The sequence below is a fragment of the Eublepharis macularius genome, chromosome 17 (genome assembly GCF_028583425.1).
Source record: "Eublepharis macularius isolate TG4126 chromosome 17, MPM_Emac_v1.0, whole genome shotgun sequence".
NCBI classification, from domain to species: Eukaryota; Metazoa; Chordata; class Lepidosauria; order Squamata; family Eublepharidae; genus Eublepharis; species Eublepharis macularius.
Window position 1 is genome coordinate 26,316,081 of NC_072806.1, and position 24,117 is coordinate 26,340,197.

The window sequence follows — 24,117 nt, forward strand, 5'->3', positions numbered from 1 at the left end:
TCTCCAAAGTCTCTGTCAATTTTACCTCCTCTTTGGGGAGGAGGAGATGAAATTAACAAACCCTCTGAGGAGAGATCTCTGCAGGCTCTGTCTTTTAAAACCGTGCTTCCTGGCTAATATCGCATCTCCCTACACTTGAGTGTCCCTGTGTAAGATGTCTTGTGTAGAGGACTGCACTGTTAGGGTAGGGTCTTTTCTCTGTCTCTGCTTCTTGGTCTCTCCTTAGGACTGCACTGTTAAAGTAGGAACTTTTCTTGCACAGGCCTATGGTGTGACTCTTCTGAAACTTCAGGACCATTGACCAGTGTGAGGCCAGATGGCGCATCATTGGTTACCCACTGATTTCAATAGGCTTAGACTGGAGTAACTCTGCTTAGGATCGCACTGTAAGTCTGTCTGGCCTCATTCATTGTATTGTTGCTAGTTGAATCTTCATCCACACTTTATTGATTTATTTGCTTCATTTATACCCCGCCTTTCTCCCCAGTGGAGACCCAGCGTGGCTTAGTTCTCCTTTTCTCCATTTTATCCTTACAACAACCCTGTGAGGTACATTAGGCTGAGAGTCTGTAGCTGACCCAAGGTCTCCCAACAAGCTGCCATAGCAGAGTGGGGATTCGAACCTGAGTCTTCTAGATCCAAGTCCACCACTCTAACCACTACACCACACTGGCTCCCACACTTTAAAGCTTGTGATTTGCATACAGAAAGTCACAGGTTCATATTTAATTTCTGGCATCTCCCCCCTAAATAACAGGGCTGGGAATAACAGGGCTGGGAATAACAGGGCTGGAGCACTACTATCAGAATAGACAACACTGAGCTGGATAAACCAATTATCTTAATATTATCTATGCCACAGTATAGGGACGAGACTGTTGCTGATTCCGCACACGTTGGATAATGCACTTCCAATCCTCTTTAGAGACCATTTGGAACTGAATTTTTCGTGTGTGAAACAAAAAATCCACTTCTAAACGATTGCTGAAGTGCATTGAAAGTGCATTATCCAACATGTGTGGAATCAGTCACTGTCTCAGTAGTGAAGCATCTGCTTTGCGCATAGAAGGTCTCGGGGTCTTGGTTCCGTCCTTGGCCCCTCTACTTAAAGGATGTCGGGTAGCAGAGGGATACCCTTCTCTGCCTGTCGGAGGAGACACAGAGGCATATGAACCAATGATCTGACTTAACATAACACAGCTTCCAAATAATGGGAAATGATAAAGCTGTTCAAGAAACAAATCCTTTAAAAAAAAAAAAAAGAAAGAAAAGGCATTGAAATTATTCAGCATATGCCAAAGCAAACAACTGATGATGGTTCTGTGAAACAGCATAAACACTTCATCGTTGCCTTTATTTTGCTTGTCAATCAAAATTCGAACTTGAAACGTTACCCTGTTCTCGGTTAGAAGCCCCCCTCCCCCCGCCGCCACTGGGAGCAGATGCTGTCTCTGTCTTCATCGACTCTGAGAAAGCCCTGACATGTTCCATACCGTTCAGACGTGGAAGTCTGTGAAATGGAAAGGAAAACAGCTCTTTCTGTCAACCTGTCACTGATAGAAGCGTTTACTTTCCATCAGAATGACTAAACTTTAAAACCTTTTCTTCGGTGCGGAGTATATGCACAAGAACTCCCAGGTGTTATCGGAATTTATAGACTCCCAGCAACGCAATAGAATATCAAAGTATTTTTTGTGGAATATTAAAAATGCATTCAGATATTCATTAAAGCATGGATGACAACTTTTTTTTAAAAAAAGTGTGAGAAATGGAGGGGGGCGGGTGTCAGTAGTCGCCATGGTTTATTGACCTTGAGTCCATGACACAAAATAGATAGATGAGAATTGCAGGGGGCAGAATCCCTTCCTTACGAAGGTTGAATCTTGGCAGCCGAAGAACTGCTCGTAAAAATGTGCCTTAATGTGGCGCAGAGATTGGCAGTGGGAGATATCGAGGAGGCAAAGGGAATTTATTGTGGGTGTTGATATGAGTGAATGTGCCTCACTCCAAGAATATAGTGGATACTCCTTTCGTGAGGTCTCTAGACGCAATTCTGTAGAGAATGGCAAAAGGGAAGCATATTTATATATGTTTTTTAAAATCATTCTTTGTCTAATGGTTTAATAAACTCCTTTATTCTGTTGCCCCCTTCTATATCCCACTCCGGTTCCTGAAGTGGGAATTGAAATACTGATGTGTTTAGAAAGGAAGAATCGCTTGTTGCGAATCCTCCACCACCACCTCAGTCATCTGATACAGTATTTTCCCACTCTTTGGCTGAAATCAAAGGGTGAAAAAAGCCTCATTGGTTTCAGATATTAACTTTTGTGCTGAAGGCCCAGTTGGAGCTGGTGTGACTTTTTTTTTTGTTACCTGCTGCCAGAAAACACAGCCTCCCCCTTCCCTCCACACCTCCTATCTTGCCTAGCCGCGTCCCTGAGAGTGTTGGAACAGAAAGCTTCCCTTCGGCACCATCTGCTTCTGCCAGCTTCTACTTGGGCACAGCCTTTACATCTGTTGAGAAACGGCATTTCTTCTTGATGAGCTGTTTTTTGTAAGAAAGCTTTTGGTCTCCTCGTCACATTCATTAACTCTTCAACTGCTTTAGGAAGAGAACAGCCTGCGATTGTATTTCCGGGCTTTAAGCTGGGATTGGCGGTCAGGGCTTTTTTTCAGCAGGAACGTGGTGGAACGGAGTTCCGGAACCTCTTGAAAATGGTCACATGGCCAGTGGCCCTGCCCCCTGATCCCCAGACAGAGGGGAGTTTAGATTGCCATGCTGTGCAATCTAAACTCCCCTCTGTCTGGCGATCAGGGGGTGGGGCCACCGGCCATGTGACCATTTTTTCCGAGGGCAACCTACTGAGTTCCACCACCTCTTTTCCCAGAAAAAAAGCCCTGTTGTCAGTAATGATGTGCACTTGGAAATCCAGTAGAGGGGAGGACCCACACGGATTTCCAGCAGTCATCTTATTTTCCCCTCCCCCGCTATGTCTTCTTTTCCTTCCCTGAAAGCCCCCATGGCCTCTTCTCTTTTCCTGCTTCCTTCTCTCCTTCCCGATTGGGGAAAGCAATGCCAAACCACCCCATAAAAAGTATGCCAAGAAAACGTCATGATGCGAGGTTCCCTATGGGTCAGTAATGACTTGATGCTTGCACAGGGGACTACTTTGATTTTTTACCCCACCCGCCAGCCAGCCTACCTTTATCTGCTCCCCTGGCTTCAGCGCCTCACCCAGCAATTAGCCTTTCTCTGGCAATCAGTCGGGACCAGTTGCATGTTGCCAAGATACCAAGACACCATTTTACATGGCGGACAACCTGCAAGGACTTGCAGGAAACACCTTCCTTTCCCCTCTATCCCTCTCCCCACACCATTTCTACCCACCTGGTAACTCCCCATGTCCTCAACTTGCCCTGTTTCCTTCTCTCCTTCCCAACCACCAACCTTCAGCTATATTTATTATTTATTTACTTCATTTATACTCCACTTTTCTCCCCAATGGGCAGCTCCCATCATTCTCCTCTCCTCCATTTTCTCCTCACAGCAAGCCTGTGAGGTAGGTTAGGCTGAGAGAGTGTGGCTGGCCCAAGTTCAAACAGCAAGGTTTCACATCAGAGTGGGAATTTGAACAAGGGTTTCCCAGCTCCTAATCTGAAACTGAAACCACTACACCACACTGGCTTTCATTGGGTGGCTTCTGTTGAACATTAACAAGCGGCCTGTCCTGTGTGTGTCATGTAATTCATGTAATATTAAATTGTCCGATGGTGCTTATGGGCCTGGACCCAATGAGTACTCCCTTGAAGGCCAAAAGAACCCTGGAATGGGCCTTGTCCCTCCCTCTGCCTTTTACTGACAGCTACCAAGCCTGAAATACTGTTTGAACTGTTATGGTTGCCTAGCAACAGCCACTAAGGGCAACTGGTTTAAGCTACAGGTGTTCCTTTTACCATTGGTATTTATTTCAGATTTCAGATTTTTATGCAAACCTGGGGCTTTTTTCAGGTATGTAGGAAGATCTGTTTTATCCACCGATGCACTGAATATGAATATAGTTGGTTCAAAAAATGAGCAGTAGGCAGATGCAATGACTATTGTGCCACTAGTTCCTGAGTGGTAGGAGGGGCTAGGCTCTGACCTGGATAGCCCAGGCTAGCTTGATCTCATCAGATCCTGGAAGCTAAGCAGAGTCAACCGCAGCTAGACGAAGATGGGGGACCACTAAGGAAGTCCAGGATTGCTATACAGAGGCAGGCAATGGCAATCTACCTCTGTTGGTCTCTTGTCTTGAAAACCCTATGGGATCTCCATAAGTCAGCTGCAACTTGACATCCCTTTCCACCACCAGGAGGTGCTGGAATAGTGATGGGAAAGAGTAACTAAGCATCAGCGGTATGAGCATAACTAGAGATGTTGTCATATGTAATTTTTAGTACTCAGTGTTTTATTTATTTATTTATTTAGCTGCTGTAGCATAAGAGCTAAGTGGTCGTGCTTGCGAGTCAGCTCTCTGCTAATTTGAATCCCACTACTGCCATGAATTTAGCAGGCGACCTTGGGTAAGCCGCTCCTCTTAGCCCCAGCTCCCCAGCTGCATTGCAGGGATAATAATAACACTATGTTCACCGCTCCGATTGGGCTCTGTCTAGAAGAGCAGTATATAAGAACAGTTTATTTGCTTGCTTGCTTGCTTGCTTGCTTGCATCCAGCTTTTCTCCCCAAGGGGGATCCAAAGCAGCTTCCAAAACAGAAAAAAAGTACTACAGAAATAAACCGGAAAACAAGGGGAAGGCTTCAGAGTGACAAGCAGGTCTTTTTTCATTTCTAGCTGATCTTCTTCCTATCTTTAGGCGACAACCCTCAGACTAAGAGCTAAAAGACAAGAGCAGGTGAAGCAGATCAGTTGCCAGACTGATCCCGGCTCAACCAGCTCGATCTGGCAACCCTAGGGGTTTGAACTCAGGACTCCCAGTGTTTAGTCCGACACCCACCATGCTGGCCTGACCTGTCACTCGTGTCAATCCATGCCACAATCGTGGTCCGGGTGCCACAGGCCTCTTTTTTTGTCCTGCTAACATTAACATTGCTGCTGAGTCGGAAGGCAGGCCCAGCGCATTAGGGCTGCCGTTCGACATCTACACAATCGCTAGGCTACCCAGGGATGTGCGAATGAGCAGATCTCACACCGTGATGATTTGAAACAAGCCTTGTGGCTTTCTAATAATGTGCCAAAGCAGTCTCAGCAGTGTGCCGCGAGGCCTCCCCGTTCCATCTTCTGTGAATGAACTAGGCCCAGCAGGGCTCAGCTAATGCAGGCAGGCCCTTCTGCTCGGCTGGAGGAGACAGACTCCGAGATGGCAATCGAACCTTGATTTGCCAACACATTTCCAATGATTAAAATGTAATTAGCACAACTGAGTGCCTCCTCCCCAGCTAATTTTAATACATGCTGTGACAGGCAGGCGGCCGCCAGTGGCTGGGCCCAGCAGCAGATGGAAGCTGAGGCAGCGGGAGAGGAAAACCATTTTGCGAGGCGGCTGTTCACATCATGAAACCATCGGGGCGCTCTGCTTCTCAGGAAGGCCCTTGATGGCCGCCTGTCAAATTGGCTCTGTCATATCTGACTGTGGTGATGGCAGCCGTCCTTCAAGATACCCTGGGAGTGCTGCGGTTTTGCAGGCTTAACTCCTTCAGGTCTTGTTGCCTGTGTTTGTGTTCTGGGTCTTTTTAAAACCAATGCAGTGTTTATGTCCTGCTTATGAGCACAGATGAACAGCGTGGGCTGAATTTGTACCAGGTGGGGGCATGTTGTTTTGCTGATTTTGTTTTGAATTGCTTCTAGCCTGCTTTTCTCCTGCAAAGCAGGACCTAGAAAAAGTACCTGTCAAAACTAGGGTTGCCAGGTCCCCTGGAGCCCAAACCAGGGGGTTTCCAGGTCCCTTTACTCCCCCGGTGGGAGATTGGGAGCCTGGCACTCACCTTGCCGCTCCGGGTTTTTTCTTTTTCACACCCGTGCAAAGCATGCGCATGCTCCTCGCTTGCGTGATAACATCACTTCCAGAGGTTACGTTATTGTGTGGGGTCAAAGGCCGGCTGGGAGCACTCCCATACTCACCAAGGGCTGGATTGGACCCTGCGGGGCACGATTCTACCCAAAACATGCCTGCTGTGGGTACAGGAGCACATGGTGCTGCTTGGGACATGTGGTGCGGCTCGGGGGCAGGCACCGCCACTTGGGGGTGCACGCTGCCACTTGGGGGGTCGTGCCCCAGGGGAGCACACCCCCACCAGCCACGTAAGTGTGCATGGGGGGCAGAAGGGTGGGAGCAGGGGATCCCCCACCCTCGACAGAGGAATGGTAACCCTAGTCAAAACAACCCTGTGAGGTAGCTTAGAAGCACTTTTCAGACATTATGAAAACCAATGTAGTCTAGTAGCTAGAGTGCTGGGCTAGGATCAGGGAGGCCCAGGTTTGAATCTCTGCTCTGCAATAGAAGCGTGGGTGCCTCCTCTTCTCCTGAGGTCAAGTTTGGGGCAGAAGCCCCCTCCTGCAGGTCCTTCTCCAGGTCTTGTAGGGGGAGTGGGTGGAGGGTCTCAGAAATAGGGGAAGGGCCCAGTCCCCTGCACGCTTCTGGGTGGTGCAGCGTGCTTCTGCATGCTGCAACTGCCTGCATCGGGCCAAGGTTTGGCCTGAATTGGGTTGCTGCAGAGTGCAGCAGCACTTCCGCACTACATAGCGGCCTGATCCGGGTCGAATTGGCCTGAATCGTGCCCAGATTGGGCCTGAATCAGCCCCCTACAGAGCGCAGGAGCGCTCCCAGGGCCTGCACAATAACATCACTTCCCAAGAAGAGACATCATCGCACAGGCTGGGATTGTGTACGCGCTGCATGCATGTGCAAATGGTAGAAGGCAAGGTAGCTGGCCCCAGAAATGGGGGGAGGAAGTTGTTGCCACACCACACCCACTTCCCCCTCTCTCACCATTTTGTGGCATGGCCTTGCTCTTCCTTCCTTGCCCTCCTTGGGCCTTTTAAAGGTTCCTCTGGGTGAGGAGGTCCCAGACTTTGCCACTAATAGTGGCTGGAGATCCCCTGGCATTACATCTGATCTCCAGGACACAGCGATCAGTTCTCTTGGGAAAAAACGACTGCTTTGGAGAGTGAGCAGTATGGCATTATACCCTGCTGTTGTCCCTCCCTTCCCCAAACCTTGCCCTCTCCAGGCTCCACCCCCCAAATCTCTAGGAATTTCACAACCTGGACCGGGCAACCCTACTGAGCCCACCCATTGGAGGGTTTCCCCTAGGCTGTCAGGCCACTGGGCCGGCAAATCCTTTAGATCCTTCCCCTAATGCTTAGCCTCAAGTGGCCACTGTCTACAGTGGTAGAGCTCCTGCTTTACGTGGTGAAGATGACAGTTCAATCCCTGCATCTTTAGTCAAGGGATCTCATGGCTTTCTTACAAGAGTTCAATGGTAGTAATTAAGCAGGTGAAGTTTTCAAGAAGGGGCCAGATATCAGTGGTCGAGAAAAGAAGGCCCCAGGTATAATATTTGGCATCTCAAGGTAATGGATGTTAGATGATAGGAAAGAAGACCCTACTCTCCTAAAGAGTTGCTGCCAGCTGGAGTAATCAGTGCTGAGATACGATGAACTACCAAGCAGAAAGGCATACAAGTTTTTTTTTCCCCTCCACCAGTAAGTGCAAACTTTAAGTGCAGGGATGCTAAAACTGCTCCCCCCCCCCCACAAGCATATCCCTAAACTGCCTAAACACAGAGCCCTCTCTGTAGATATTTTTGAAATACAAAACTGAATTTCGAAGGATTGCTAGTATATGAGTTCCATTTCAGAAACAAGAATTGGGTAATTTGACATTCCAAAATCCAGAGAGAAAATGAGATCAATTTTGGGATCTCCAAGAGCCTGCCTGTTGTAGCAGTTAGAGTGCCACACTAGGAGCAGGGAGACCCAGGTTCGAATCTCTGCTCTGCCATGGGAGCTCACTGGGTGACCTGGAGCCAGTCACACTCTCTCATTCTGACCTACCTCACAGGACTGTTGTGAGAATAAAACAGAGGAGTGGAGAACGATGTAAGCTACTTTGGATCCCAATTCGGGGGGAAAGGCGGGATATGAATAAAGTAAATAAATAAAATAAATCAAAAATGACTCTGTTGAAGTCAGCGGTGACCATTTGTTCCTTTTTTTAAAAAAAAATTATTGGTGAGTACATAGTTATTACATACACTACCCATCATACCTAATTTATTTCAACCCCCACCCTTTCCCTCCCCCCTCCTTGTAGACTTCCAACAGCTTTCCAACCCTTAACCTATCTTATTACTTAACTTATTTTCCATTAAATTCTTCTAAATCATATATGTATTATATCTCTTACGCTAAGCATATTCAAATTCTCTTATATATACTCTGTCAAATCCACTAATATATCCATTCTCTACATCACTGTTTAAACTGTATATTTTTGATAAAGTCTCTTAATAGTAATACTAGCTTAGGTTAATTAATAGCTAAATTTTCCCATTAATGGTAAAGTTACTTCTCTCTTCTATTTAAGAAATCACAAATTAATAGTTCTCAAACTGCCACAGTCCTCCTTTCACATCCCATTTTTTTTTCTAGATATTGTTTCAATTTCCCCCAGCGGTGACCATTTGTTCCTGAATGATTCAACTGTTGGTATTTCATCCTGAATCCTTTAAACATGAACATTTAAAAACAGGTATCTTTAAAGCAAACACATACACATTGACCAAATCTTAACTAATCTAGAGTCAGATATAAACATATGTGGACAGAGTGATGGGTTGACACAGCTGACAGGTTTCGGATTTCCATTAAATTTGTCTCAATTTCATTGCAATAACACAAGAAAACAACTCTGGCTCCTTGCTATAAACTGTACCCCACCCCCTTTTGCTTTATAATTCATTGCGGGCATGGCTGTGATCTGTTTTACTCTCTATTATTTATGGCAGCTTTTATCTCCTTGGGATGATTTATAATTTAAATTGTCCATGCAGGACCTCGGGAATGCAAGGTTTGCGGTAAATCTAACATCAGTAAACAGACAGCATGCATAAAAACCAATTTCCAAGCTTTTTTTTTTTTTTGCATCAATATTTGCAGGGCTGGTGTTAATATGGTGGGGGCATCTGCTGATACTTTTAGCTTGGCAGAGGGCCCAACTCGAACCAAAGATACTTGGCTCATCAGTCCCAGCAAGAATAGGAAATCACCCAGAGGCCCTTCTGATGCCATGGGGTCTCTGGAGCAGAGATCTCTAACCTTGTTGAACCTGAAGGTACTTCTGAAAGTTTGAGAACAGGTAGTAATTACCACAAATAAATGTCTGCCATGGAGGCTTGGTCCAATTGCAAAATATAGGGAAGGTCTGCAATATATTAGGGCATTCCAACCCAAGCAGTTTCCTACAATGGAGGAACCTGTTTCCAAATGGCTGTTCTCTGCAGACACAGAGGTGACATTTCCTAAACTTTTCTGATGGACTTTCTACCCCACTGAAGAGGAAGAATGCCAGGACTGGCTCTTTACTTTGGAGTAGATGCAAGGGGGCATCAGAACATACGTCAGCAGTGCCATGGTGCCCTAGGCACCACACTGCAGACCATTGCTGTAGGTCAGTCTCCAATTGCATGCTGGGGGATGTGCCTAAAAAAAGCAGACTGGAGCATTTTGGTACGCCTTGCTTGTTCTAACGGGGCTTAATGGAGAGTAAAAAGACTACTGTATTCCCCCCAACTTCAAGTGGGCTGTAGGTGTGTGTTGTCTTTTAAGACTGCCTATGCGGTCAACTGGAAAACTTTTCCTACTCCCACATAAAGTGTTACCAGAAATGAGGACTGCATCCTTCCACAGTGACCAAACCTCCAAAATGGTACCAACCTCCATATTAGAGATAGGCACAAACCAGGAGAATTCTGAAGCGTGCGGTTCATGGTTTGTCACATTTCACGAACCATGAACTTTCACAAACTTGTTCGTTCGGTTCATGAAAACGTCACTTCTGGGTCAGCAGAAGGTGTGCAGAGAGCCCATCCCCCCGTTGTCTATTAAACTGATTCATCAGCGCCAGGCTGTCTGCAGTAACAAACCGAAATATGAACCAAACAAACTGGGCTAAAATTCATCACGGTTCATGAGAAATTAGTTCCCACGAGCTGCTGGTTTGCAAACCGGCCCAGTTCGTGATGAACTTTGGTTTGTATTTTGGTTCGTGCCCGCCTCTACTCCATATCACTAACCCTGGCTCCATCTACACATTTCACAATCCTTGTGTTTGTTGGGGAATAACATGAGGACTTTCCTTCGCATGGGAGTTTTGTGACTTCAGGACACACACTAGCCCTTTTCTGTTTGCAAGCAAGGCAAGCAGGGAGAAGCAGATTTCACCTCTTCCCCCACTGTTCATGCCTCTGCAAACTGTCCCATGGAGCGGTCATTGGCTCCACTGTGAAACTTATGTGTAGCCACGTCAGTAATGTGATTTTTACAAATTAGCCAATTGTGGCTCCATGAAGCACTTTGCAGATGTGAAAACAGCAGTGGAGAGATTCTACAGCCTCTTCTCCCTGTTTGATTTGGTTGCTGACAGAGAAGAGCCCAATGTGCATCTGGGAGCCCCAAAACTCCTACTGCACATGTGATGTAAAGTCTTCATTTTGTTCCCCGACAAACGCAAGTGCTTTGCAATGTTTCGATGGAGCTGAAGGGAAGGGATGGGAAGAGGGACACAGGTCTTTTGGGCAAAAAGATTTGGAAGGTGAGACTTCTCACGAAGAAGAGAGATGAAATGCAAGTACAACTCGCTTTATCTGAGCCCTTAGAGCCAAACTACAAGAGCCACGGGTCCATTCTGTGGCCAACGTTGCCATTTTAGAAGCATTTGTAATTCTTTTAAAATTGCCACGAGGCCCTGATCTGGAGCATGCGACAGCCCTAGGAGCTCTTTTTCTCCTCCTCACACCTTTTCAGGTGCCAAAACAGGAGGGTTGTTTTGTCACTTGAAAAGGTAAGGAGGGTGCCAACAGCTCCTGGGGCTGCCTCACTGCATGCTTACTGTGGATCAGGGCCCCTCAGCCATTTGGAAAGAACTACAAATGCTTCTAAAATGTCATTGGCAGCCAAAGGACGGACCTGGGGCTGCCGTCACTTGGCTCTTAGACTTCCCCTGAAATGCTGCCAATCTTTTCACAGAATATCAGTCAAAATGAGTCTCAAGGTGTAGCATGCCCTGCCTCTTCCTGGCTTAGCGGGCTGCTCTTTCAGGGTGCTGTGATCAAGGTTCCCCCCCCCCCATCCCAAAAAAAGAAAAATCTTGGAGTAGGCACAACCGAGAGACAATGTGGTGTCGTGGTCAAGAAAACCACAGGTTGTGGATGATTGTAGATGTATGATTTAGACGATTCTATTATTGTAGCTTATGTTTTATGTTTGTGAGTTTATTGACTGAAATAAAAATTTATATGATTGAAATAAGAACGAACGAACGAACGAACCACAGGTTTATTTTCATCAGCCTTTGGCCATAACAGAAAAAGGCACAAATAAGGAGCACAAACATAGAAACGTAAGCAGAGCAATGGGTTAGCCACCATCACCATCACCATCACCACCTCCATCACCACCACCATCACCATCACCATCACCATCACCATCACCATCACCATCACCATCACCATCACCATCACCATCACCATAGATTGACAGCATGGGATTTTGACCAAAGCAACATGACATTTTAACAATGCTAAAGCACAGACTACCAAGTTGTTACATTCTGACGTTTAGTCAATACGAAGTCCCACTTTTGAAGATCAGACCAGTTCTCTTTAGAGTGCAACATCTGGTGGAGAAATTTATTTCCAGCCAACAAACAAAACGAACATTGAAAGAAGCAGGAAATGGGACGGTCTGTTCAGCTTGTCACAAAGTGTTTGGTTTAAGCATCAGGCTAAAAGCTGGTTCTAATGTCTTTGTTTTTAATGGCTTTTTATTGTTTTAGTTGTAAGGTGCCTTGAGCAGTTTATTTTATTTATTTATTTATTTATTTCAAATTTGTATTCCGCCCTCCCCGCAAGTGGGCTCAGGGCAGATAACAACATATTAAAAATACAATTAAAATACAATTAAAATTCATCTTCATTAAAAACAACACATTTAAAACAGGATGGTGGACAGCCTTCACAGGGAGGGTTTTATACACCCCTTTTTTCCAGGCCGGCAGAGGCTCAGTGTCAGCCATATGCCTGGCAGAACAACTCTGTCTTGCAGGCCCGGCGAAAAGATAGTAGGTCCTGCCGGGCCCTGATTTCAGCAGACAGAGTGTTCCACCAGGTGGGAGCCAGAACTGTTTACTGGAGAAGCAGAAAAATCAAATTTTGTAAAATACATAAATAAATCTGGGATTACTGAGTTCAAATCTGCCCTCAGCCATGAAATTTGCTGGGTGAGCTTGGGCTAGTGGCCTCATAGTGACATTGTGAAGATGAAATGGAGAAGAGAGAACCATGTATGCTTCCCTGAACTCCTTGGAAAGAAGAAAGGGATAAAAATGGCCGGAATAGATAAATCTGTGTGCCACTGTCCAGAGGGATGCAAACACAACCTGAATTCATTATAACTGATCAATGCCCTGTAGGAAGGCCCCAGACTTCTATTAATTCTGCAAAATGTGCAAAGCAGAATTGTCCAGAGAGCTTTCTTGGAGAAGGGCTTGCATGCATTGTTAGCCCCCCACTTCTACAATCCCAACCCAATTGTCTGTTTTATTAAGAATCTTTGACATTAGATTCAAATGTTATCTTATCTGGTAATCTGCTTTCTGATTGACTGAAGTTTTTTTTTTTTTAATCATACTTGTAATCCCCCTCGGGTCCCAGTGAGAAAGGTTGACTATAAATGAAAATAACAAATGAACAAACAAACAAATGATGTTAACAGAGACCTCCACTCTCTGGTTTGCAGTGACTGGTGTGATTGTATGCCGTACCACAGAGCCACGGCCCCTCCCTATGCTAAAATCACACTCCCCCCCCCTTTTTTAAAAAAAATCTCTGAAATGTGAGAAATGTGATAATGCAATAAAATCAAAGGGTGGGTGGGTGGGAACTGCACTGAGATGATGGATAAAAAAAATGCAAAGAATATCACGGGTTAAAATACTACACAGGCCTTCTGCACTTTTATCCCCTCCTCCTCCCACCATGTTGTGATCCATAAAAATCAGCCTGAACGTTTGGCTCCTTTCTTCTCTGCCCGTGAAGCCAATTGCTTTGATTGCAGCGATAGGAGATTGCCGGAATGACTTGCCCTTGCTTGCGAAGCAAATGGAACATGCTAATAGAACTTATCACATTACCCGATGCCGAAGTGCCATAGCTCATTACTTTAAGATAAAAGGATATCATTGCGGACGGGAAGCAGGATTGACTTTCGGAGGCCCGACTTGATGATGATTTAATCAACTGCTCTCTTTTCACTTCTCATCTCTGCGCCTGTCGGTTTCCCAGGTGCTGTTAAATGAGACACTCAGAACCGGGAGCGTGGGGAGAGAAATTGCTGTCATTACTTCTCAAGAAAGGAGGGTATGCAAATCCTCCACAGACAGATTGCGTTCATAATGGGCCTAGTAAAATACAAGGAGCATGCTTGACAGGTGAGGGCAAGTTATTTGTATGCCCTTAAAGGGAAGCAACTGTCCTCATTTAGAAATGGCGCTCGAGAGGCAGGAAAAACTACCCTTGAAAGCCAGGCCCTGCAGACAGGGAGTTGGAAGGGAGTATTCCAAGTAGAATTGCCAGCCTTCAGGTGGTGGCTGGAGATCTCTCAGAATTGCAACTGATCTCCAGCCAACAGAGATCAGTTCCCCTGGAGAAAATGTCTGCTCTGGAGGGTAGTCTTTATGCTATTATACTCTCCTGAGACCCTTCCCCGCAGCATGCAGTGGAAATCTTAGATCGGTACCTGACAGCCATGGTGAAATGGTTGAAAAACAACAAGTTTGGCCGTCAGAGCTGCCTATCAGGGTTTGCAGGGATGAGATTGGAGTGCCCATGGCTACAGAACACCCCCTTCCCCCTCCCTCCCCTGGGTGTCTTCTCCCAACTTGTGACTGCTTTGCTGCTCTGTGGTTGGAAGGAAGCCCTGCTGATCAAGGAAAGCTGGGCTTCCATTCAGGTTTCCAGGGCGACGGAAGGAGGGCAAACAGAGCTCAGGCATTCCCCTGGTACCATTGCCAGGGGAATAGATTGCTGGCACCTGAGTGTCTGGATCCCCGAACTGAGCCCGAATGCCCCGATCCAGGCCTCTCCCGACCGCTGGATCATTGGCCATGGACGATCACAATCCGCCGGTTCACGATCGCATGATCGCCATTATTGTGGTTTTTTTTCGATCATAATGTGGATCGTACCCATCTCTAATCAGGACCCAAAGTGGCTTTTCACATCATTCCCCTGTCCTTGTGAAGTAGAGAGCAAGAGTCCAGAAGCACCTATAAGACTAACGAAATTGGTGGTAGGGTATGAGCCTTCGTGAGCCGCAGCTTACTTCTTCAGGTAACAGAAGAAGGTATCTGAAGAAGTGAGCTGTGGCTCACAAAAGCTCATACCCTACCATTAAATTTTGTTAGCCTTATAGGTGCTACTGGACTCTTGCTCTTATGCACTGCTACGGACAAACACGGCTACCCATCTTGATCTACCTTGTGAAGTAGGTTAGGCTGAGAGATAGTGCTGGGTCCTGGGTCACCCAGCAAGCTGCCGTAGCTGAGCAGGGATTTCAACCTGGTTATCCCAGGTCTTGTTCAGGAATTGGCAAAAGTCACCTCCTTGTGTATCCAGAAAGGATTGGTGGAATCCAACCTGGGGCTTCCCGAGGATCATTTCAGTTCAGGAGGACAATGGTGCAGAGGAGAAGCTGAACCCTCCCCTTCCCTGGCACAAAACTGAGTCCCTAATGTGCACTTGACAAGTGATTTTTTTTTTAATTGCTTGGAGTTCCAGGCAAAAACCTTCCAGTGGTTCATCTGGTAAGATCCTCAGATTAGGTAAAGGTAAAGGTAGTCCCCTGTGCAAGCACCAAGTCATTACTGACCCATGGGGAGATGTTGCATCACAACATTTTCTTGGCAGACTTTTGACGGGGTGGTTTGCCATTGCCTTCCCCAGTCATCTACACTTTACCCCCAGGAAACTGGGTACTCATTTTACCAACCTCAGAAGGGTGGAAGGCTGAGTCAACCTTGAGCCGGCTACCTGAACCCAGCTTCCTCCAGGATCGAACTCAGGTCAAGAGCAAAGCTTGGACTTACCTCTCTGAACTACACGGCTTACCGCTCTGCGCCACGGGGCTCTGTATCCTCAGAGTAAGTGGTTAATATTCCAGAACTTCTGTGTATACAACAGAAGTCTTTGGGTATCTTCTCTGCTGAGAACACACGTTCAGTATCTCATTTAACGTTCCAAGCCAGATGAGAACATCTGGAGGAAATACAGCTCGATTAATAATATGCCCAAACATTATGAACTGGACCAATTTGTATTCAGTGCTATATTCCATGCCGTCATGAATTAAAATGACACTTGTTTGAGCCACACTTCACAAAGGTAACTTTGTCCCTCTTTCTGTAGCGACAAATTTTACTGCAGAGCTGCATTTTAACTGATGTTTTTCTTAATAGCCCACCCTTCCTGAGACAGCACATAGCCAAAAAAGAGAGAGAGATTTCTTTCATAATGGGATGTGAGTGATTGGTAACGTTCTCGCATTATGCCACAGGATATGCTGCAACCCTTGGCAAGGTGTCTCTGTGGAATCTTGGTCTGAACTGGGTTAGGTGACTTTTCTATGCAAACTGTCAACCGCAGTGACTTGTCAAAATTAGACCTGAGATGAATTCAGTGCATAACCGCATACCAAGTCATAGCATCAGGTCCGTGCATTGTGTACCCTCACTGGTAGTGGCTTTCTTGGCTTTCCAAATACCGGCTCCTCGTGATTCTCGAAACTGAGGTGCCCAGGATTGAATTGGGGAGCCCTGCATGCAAAGTGGGTGCTTGACTGCTGAACTCCGGTTCCTTCTCCGAAGTAAAAGGGGCCTGGAATCTTGGTGCCCATCAGGCTGTGCATTGAACTGATACAGCCAGGCATCCATGTGCCTAAATAGGTCCCACCCACCTATTTTTCTGCCGAAGCATATATTTATCAAATGGCAGGCTGTCATTGCATAGTCAACTGTATGTTTTCTGATTATCTGACTTTATTAGTTTTAATAGGAAACATTTGGAGCCCACGTTTCTCCTTAAAAAAAGGACTTGAGGCCGTTGACCATGGTTGAAAAATATGCTAGAAATAAGCCACACAGTTAAAATATAGATATAGCATACACTAAAAGAAGGCAGAAAACATGGTGTAGAGGTGAAACTATCGGATTAGAATCTGGGAGGATTAGGTTTGCACTCTGCCACTGAAGCTTACAGGGTGACCTTTGGGCCAGTCATTCTTTCTCTGCCTAACTGACCTCACAGAGTTATTATGAGGATAAAATCGAGGAGGAAAGAATGATGTAAGCTGCTTTGCGCCCCCATTGGGGAGAAAGGTGGAGTACAAATAAAGTAAATAAATAAATGAGCTCAGTCTACACACCTCCATTTTATGATGTTCATGAAATGGCAACAGTATGGAGGCCTTCCTGATGCGCTCTATTGTTCTTGCTCAAAAACCTCTGGGGGAGACAGATTGTGGCTTGGATCCAACCATCCACCCATCATTTTTCCTACATTTCCCTCATTCCAGTCCACCAAAAGACCATACCTGGGGTTCCAGGACCCATACCAAGGAATACTTGTGCAGGTCAGGGGGCTGCTGTGAGGTGGGAGAAGGGGGTGAACTCATTTCTCATCCCACAAATGCAGTTCCTCTGAGAGGAGGTGGCAATTTCATCTCCTTGTCTCTTCTTACACCAGCGCTTGATCTGTATTCTTCCATGAGGGTCCCGTAGCCCCAGGAATGTTCTTTTAAGGAGTAGAAAAAGCTGCAGCAATGGAGAAGAAGGACATTAAAGGTCATAAACCAGCACCTGATATAATATGTGAATTATTGGTAACTTCAGGTTTTCAACACGCTGCATCATTTTGCGCTAGCTGAAGTTTCCAGGTCAACTTTAAGGACTGCCCCATGTAGAGCTAGGGATTGCCCTCGGCTGGCAATCTTGGGGAAACAGGATTGCCAGCTGAAGCTGAAACAGGAAATGACATCATGATACTCTAAGAATTTCAAAAATCTCTATGGTTTTACCATAGAAGGGTTTGTTATTCTTAGAGCATCATTATAACACTTCCTGCTCTGAAATAGAAAGTGGCTTTCCTGCATTGTTCCCCCTCCCCATGTATCCCCTGCTGCTCTATTGAGTGAGGGCAGGGGGCAGTGAGCATCAATGAGAGGTCCCCCATTATTAAAACGAAAGTGGCAACCCTATGTAGGGCAGAGTCTTATTTGACTGTAGCATGGACCAATGTGGCCAGACTAGCTGAATTCAAGCAGAGAACCAATTTCAGCAGCAACATTCTCATACTCTTTAGAGACTCAGCCAAGGATCAGTGTACCTCATCAAAAGTGGGAAGTGCTCTACCCTCCATGACCTCTCTCTTACCAACCAGCATCATCTATGTCTTGTCTAGAATGAATTTCAACTTGCTCTTCCTCTGCCATTTGACCACACGTGGCAGACAGTGGCTCCGAACAGACATGGCAGGCTCTGGTGGTTTAAACAACAAGTTGCGTCATTGGATGTAATCAACATTTTGACCTAGATGTGTATATGGCACCTGATCTAATGGGGTACGGCTGCGCTTCTATACAAACATGCAAACAGGTGGGTTCTTTTTAAAAGAAGAACTCTGCAGGTCTCATGTTTTTTGAACAGCGTGATGCTTCTCTGTTGTGGGTTTTCATCCCTGCTGATCCTTTTGGAGATGCTGCACTGTCTCTTTCGGAGCCAGGGCGGGTGAGCATTAGGGGCCGTTTGCCGATTGTGTTTATTGCCTCTGCATAATTTATGGACTTGAGGATCTTCTGACTGTCATTCATCTCTGCCAGAAACTGGCAGGGTGGGCTCTGGAGGACTGAGCTGTAAATTGGATGGCCTGTTTGTGCTGAGAGAGTGACAGAGTCTTCGGGTCAGTGGGGGAATTGAATGGCACAAAAAAGGAACTTGTTTGCTTGCCGAGCCATGCAGGGCTGTCGCTCCGCAGGCCTTTCCAAAGCAGCCGCCGAGCCTGGCCAAATCATGGTGCTGTCATTCAATGGGCAAGGGAGCCCGAGCATATTTGTGTGCACGCAGAGTCTCTCTCTCTCTCTTCCTCTCTTTTAATCGGCTTGGCACCCATTCCAATTCCATAATGGAGACCAGTCGGTCCCGGTCCTTTGCCATATGCTTAGCTCCAGAGACATGGTGCTGCTGGGTCTAGCAGTAATGATTTTGATGGAGGAATTAAGTGGACCTTGAAATTAGAACTGGACTGTCAGAAGAGGCAGGAAGGCATAATACTTTGGCAACGGATGTAATGGGTCCTGAGGAGGAGATGCTGGAAGAGTACTCTGCAGAGTTACTGCAGTGCAGGGAAACATTGTGCTGGAAAATTCAGATTGTGTTGATTACCTTCACAGTGAGAAGTAATGAGTTATGGGGTGGGCGGGCGGCAGAGGAGAGAGCCATACAAAGGCTCACTCTTCTCCTCCCCCACCCCCAGTCAATGATCCTGCTGAAAATGTATTCGTAAATGTCTACGAGCTGCTAAATAGGATGCACCGACATTATGTGGTTGGCATACAGTTCTGTGTGGTTGATGATGGCTTGCTACGTGCCTAGCAATGCAGGGGTTCTTTGGAAATTTATAACTCATTCCTAAATTAGAAGATTGGGGATTCTTGTACCAATTTACAATATTTTTACCCAGCATTCCCAATTGGTGATCCCCGAGGTGGCCTATGGTGCAATATCGACGAGGTCTGCAGCAGCAGAATAAAGCTACCTTTAATCGGTTCAAACAATAACAATCCTAAAGCTAAAAAACCCACAAACAGAAGTAATAAATGATTTAAAAACTGCTTATTTATTTTAATTGTTTATATCCCACTTTTCTCCCTAATGGGGAGGATCTAAAGCGGCTTACAATAAAAAATAGAAACAAACAGAAGCGAGAAAGCATTTAGAGTACAGGGCAGGTCTTCCTTTGTCTCTTTCTTTTTCTAATCGTAAAGCGGAACAAGCAACATCATACCTGGAAATGACATCACATCACCAATGTGCTCCCAGTGTGACACTCTAGGGCTCGGACAAAACTCTGTGGTTTTACCTTCTAGGCTGTTGCTTGGGACGTCTCTTTAATCGGCGCTTTCTTTTCTATTGCAGTGTGACAGTGACAGTGATCAAGAAGAGAAGGTAGGACATTCTTATGGTTGCCTGCATATTGTCCTTTCTCACATGCTTGTGACATGATCCAAGTCTGTTCTCATTGCCTTTGGCTCAGGTGTATGTGTCCCCAAGATTGAGCTGATAGACTCCTCAGATGGTAGAATTGACTGTGCTGCTTCATTATGCAAGTGCCAAATGTTCCCCTAAATTAAAAATACTCTGCAATTAGAGAACTAACACAACAGGGATTGGTATGGGCTACAACATTTAACTGTCGTTGTGCTAATACACACATGCACAGACACACACACACACAGGGAGGTTTTTTTTTACATGGCAGAGCATCTCAGGATTCTACTATATTTCATTCCTGTGTTTGGAGGAAATACATTCACTAGGAATTGTTGGTGCCATCGTTTTTAGGCCATATGCCACACAGATAACTTCACAAGGGTAGCTTTCAGTGCAATCCTAAACTGAGTTACAATCTTCTAAGCATATTGACTTCGGTGGACTCCAACAGTCTAAGTCTGCATAGGATTGCACTGTACGTCCCTCTCGCTGCTCAGATACAATGCTATAGGTGTGTTGTTGTAACTGATTTCTTAATAGTTCACATTATTCAGGGGACTCGGGCAAGTAAGGGTGGGGGAAAAACACATTTCTTTTATTCTGCAACGTGGGCAATATGTAACATTCCTGCATGATGCTCCATCTAAAATGTTGGGTTGTGATCCTAACATTGCAGAAAACAATATCCTTTAGGTTGCCCTCTCTGAACTAAAGAGCCCAAATTCCATTTTAATATTTTAAGTAAAGGATTTCCCTGCCAAGTTTGGCTTCTCAGAACTCCTCTCCCTTATATATCCTTGAACAAGTGTATTGTTTATCTGACCGTCTCAGCCCTTGGCAACCATTTTATTGGACTGGGATATTGTCTTAAACCACTTCTCCAAGTCTAAAGCCTTTGGGGTCATTCTGTCATTGATTCTATGGCGAATCCTGAAATACAGTTTTACTCAGAAACCTGTAGTAGTATGAAGAGTGACTCTGCGTACTTGGAAATGTATATAATGTTGAATTAAATCTGGTGGGTTTTTCCTAGCGTTGAGGTTAGATGTGCCTTACAAGTATTTTTTGTCCCCACCATGGTTATCAATGTCAGCTTTGGGGCAGATCAATGACTGTATGTGTTCTACAATCAGACTCATCATTTTATATGATACTCTTCTTTGTATCGTCCCTTTACACAGGAGGCACTTTTTATGGTTGGCTAATAGGCAGATTACACTTCTGTCGCCTCCTCCTGCTTATTATTTCACTGCTGTGAAATAGGGATCACTTCTACCATGACCGGTTGTGAGCTGAGGATACCAAAAGCCTCACCTCTGAAAACAAAATTGTGTGACTGGCCATTTTCACACGTCTTTACCCTCGCGCAAAATCGTGCAAAACTCATGGAATGACAGCATCTTCATGGCATGATTTCTGACGTCACTGCTCCATGAAACGGAATCATGGAACATCAGAAATCGTGCCATTAAATGGGAAATCACACTGTAAAGACGCCATCGTGCCATGGGTTTCGCACAATTTTCCAGAGGTTTTAGGTGTATGAAAACGGCCCATGAAGAAAAATTATGCCATGAAGACGCCATCATTCCATGAGTTTTGCGCGATTTTGCGCGAGGATAAAGACGTGTAAAAACGGCCTATGTTAAATGTATTGTGCCATATAGGCAATTGTTGTAGGTTACTGAAAAAACCTTATGTTTGTTCAGAAGAAAGATTTCTCCCAGATGTGCCACTCATCTTGGAGTACCAATCTAACACTGTGTCCTTGCAAAATGCTACCAATGTGTTCTCCCCCACCTTTTTTTAAAGTTTTTTTCTTTTTTTAATTCAGTTTTAGAACTATAACAGTAATTAAACAACAAACCAATATAATACATTGCATTTACAAATATTAACACAGTGCTTCATCTTTAATACATCAACAATGAGTGGTGTGAAGAGGGAGGTTGCAGATCTCTTGCTTCTAAGTATTCATAAAATGGGAGCCATTTTTCCCAGAAGTTTGACCCTGAAGATTGGTATCCCATCTGGTGGAGATTGTCAGTTACTTTTTCTATTATTAGATGATTCCAGATTTTTGTAAACCAAAGTTCTGTAGTAGGTGGAGATTGGTCTTTCCATTTGGTTGCTATTGCACTCCTAGCTGCCACCAGGAGAGAGTTGATAAGGTCTCTTCTAACGTTTGGGATTGATGTCTGATCCCACAGTCCCAAGAAGATTATTTTTGGCAACAAAGGACACTGTACCCTGTTATTTCCTTAATAATATTTAGTATTTCTGACCAAAATTGAGATATCAAGGGACATTCCCACCAACAGTGAGCAAAATTACCCTCATTGTTACATTTCCTCGAACAAGAGGATGATGCCTCTACCGATGTGTTCAATGCCATTTGGGATGTTGGTATTTGACTTCAAGCGATGTTTTGGAGTTACTTAATGGATTTTGACACCTAAGTTATTGACAAGGAGGTTAATGTCTCTTGACTTTCCAAACTGTTTTTCACCCTGGGGTATATTGGTGCCATGCAATATGGACACTGCTATCGTAGAACAAAGAAACCACAGCGGAGTTATCACTGTGATGTTTTCTCATATGTATAAATGGCTGTCATGAATTCAAAATGATCATTTAAACCTGTAATATTACTGAATAAGTATTTAATGGGGTATGCAAGATGTAATTCCTGTGGGCATGCCTATGCCAGGCTGTGCAAATGTGAGAGGGTCAACATGAGATGGAAACACACTTCCTTGTGTGTTTATATGATGACAGTGGTGTGAACATTTAACCCTTGTTCACTGGTTCATCCAAGTAGTCCAGTGTCCATTGAAATACAAGGCACATTACAACCAATCAGTGGCATCTCTCTTCTCTTCAGCTGCATGTTGGAGACTACAAATCCCATCATACTTTGGGTTGGATGGATGGGTGCACCTCACAAAGCTGCTCCTGTATTATCAATGCGGGAGCAGTTTCACATTGCACAATAGCCTACCAAGGCATTACTCGATACTGCAGTTAGCTGCTGGATGACGTGTCCTTTGTTATTTGACCTCTGAAATGGGATTCCTCTTTTGTAAAGTCTTTTTCATGTCTGAACTTTAAACCATATCAAAATGTTTCCACGGTAAGCAAGAAGAATGCTTTTAAGTATTTTTGATTTCCTTGTTTTTCCTGGGCACCCCTTAAACTTGACACAGTGCAAGCTCAGTTAACAGCTTTAAAAAAAAAAAGCAGCCACCTTGAAATGGAGCATATGTATAGAAACATGCATGCCAACAGATAGATAGATATTTTAATGGAGTCTGTTTCAACAGCCCTTGCGAGAGATCTAAGGGCCTTGCAGATTCATTGGCATGCAGCAGACATCGTCTCTCCGACAAAAAAAGAGTGACACATCATCATTTGAACAGGTCAAGCATATTCAGATGAAGACAAATGGTGCTTATTTGATTTCTTTAAAATCAGGAAACGAAAAAAGTGCTCTCTGGAGAAATCATGTTCTGCCTGACTTAGATGATAGACCAAGACGTGGACCCCAGATAAGAACAGGCGCTCATCTGGCATGTATCCCCCCCCCCAAATCTCTGAAGGACGATCGAGACTGTCAGTTCCCTGACATGTGCATTATCCATGTCATTTTAAACAAAGTGACCTGGAGAAAAGACCACTCTGGCATGACATGATAATGGTCCATTGGATGACAGGTAAAGTACACACTATAAAGAGATGCTGTGTATTATTCCTTGGTTTAACTGACAAGTTGAAATTTCCTTTAGTGCAGACAGGCAGTGATCGCTTGGGTTTGTCGCCAACGAGTGGGGTGGAGGAAGGGGGAGACCATCAACAAATGGCAGGAGACGTTAATAATGTCACTGAAAAGGAAAACCAGCCCCTTGACAAAACTGGATAATTGGAGTCCAGTGCTTTACTTGCGCGGGTCCATGTAGCCCCCTGGTAGAGCATAAGGTTCTACTTCGGGCACCTTCAGTTTCAGATTTCAAACGGCAGGTGTCGGGGAAGGCCCTGGATCACAGTTGGCAGTCCAAAGAGACAATACTGAGCTGGTTTGACCGCTGGTCTGCCTGACCACAGCTTTGTATGTTTGTAGGTTTTGCAAGTGTGACCACGGTTGAGTGGTGGAAAAAGGGACAAGGTTCAATCCTTTGTGACAAGCTTCAGTCCAAGAAAGGGATTAAGCTTTAGGCCTAAGGATACTTTCCTAGAGGTGCGGTTGGCGGTCCTCTGGTGGAGGCAGAGGATCCCTTCGCTCCCAGCCTCTGCCCCCTGCCCCCACTCACCTAGCCCGCTGGGGGGGGAGAGAAGAGATTGTGTTTGGGGACAGAGAAGTACTGAATAAGGAACTTTGCCCAGGGCAGGCAACTTTATTATGGCATTTATTTATTTATTTATTACTTGGATTTATAAACCGCCCATCCTCAGGGCCTCTAGGCAGTGAACATCAGTTAAAATCAATAAAAAAATAATTCTAAAATCATCATACAATAAACAATAATTAAATAAATTAACCAAATACAATAAGGTGCAATGGTGGGGAGAACCCCCCACCCA

General features: G+C 45.2%; 1 protein-coding gene across 1 annotated transcript in view; it reads left to right on the forward strand.

Moving 5' to 3' along the window:
- LOC129345063 (autism susceptibility gene 2 protein-like) overlaps positions 1 to 24,117 on the forward strand; it is a 955,148-nt gene that overhangs the window by 599,488 nt on the left and 331,543 nt on the right. Inside the window, 1 exon segment of the mRNA XM_055002049.1 lies at positions 19,465 to 19,494. Coding sequence (XP_054858024.1) covers positions 19,465 to 19,494 — 30 coding nt within the window.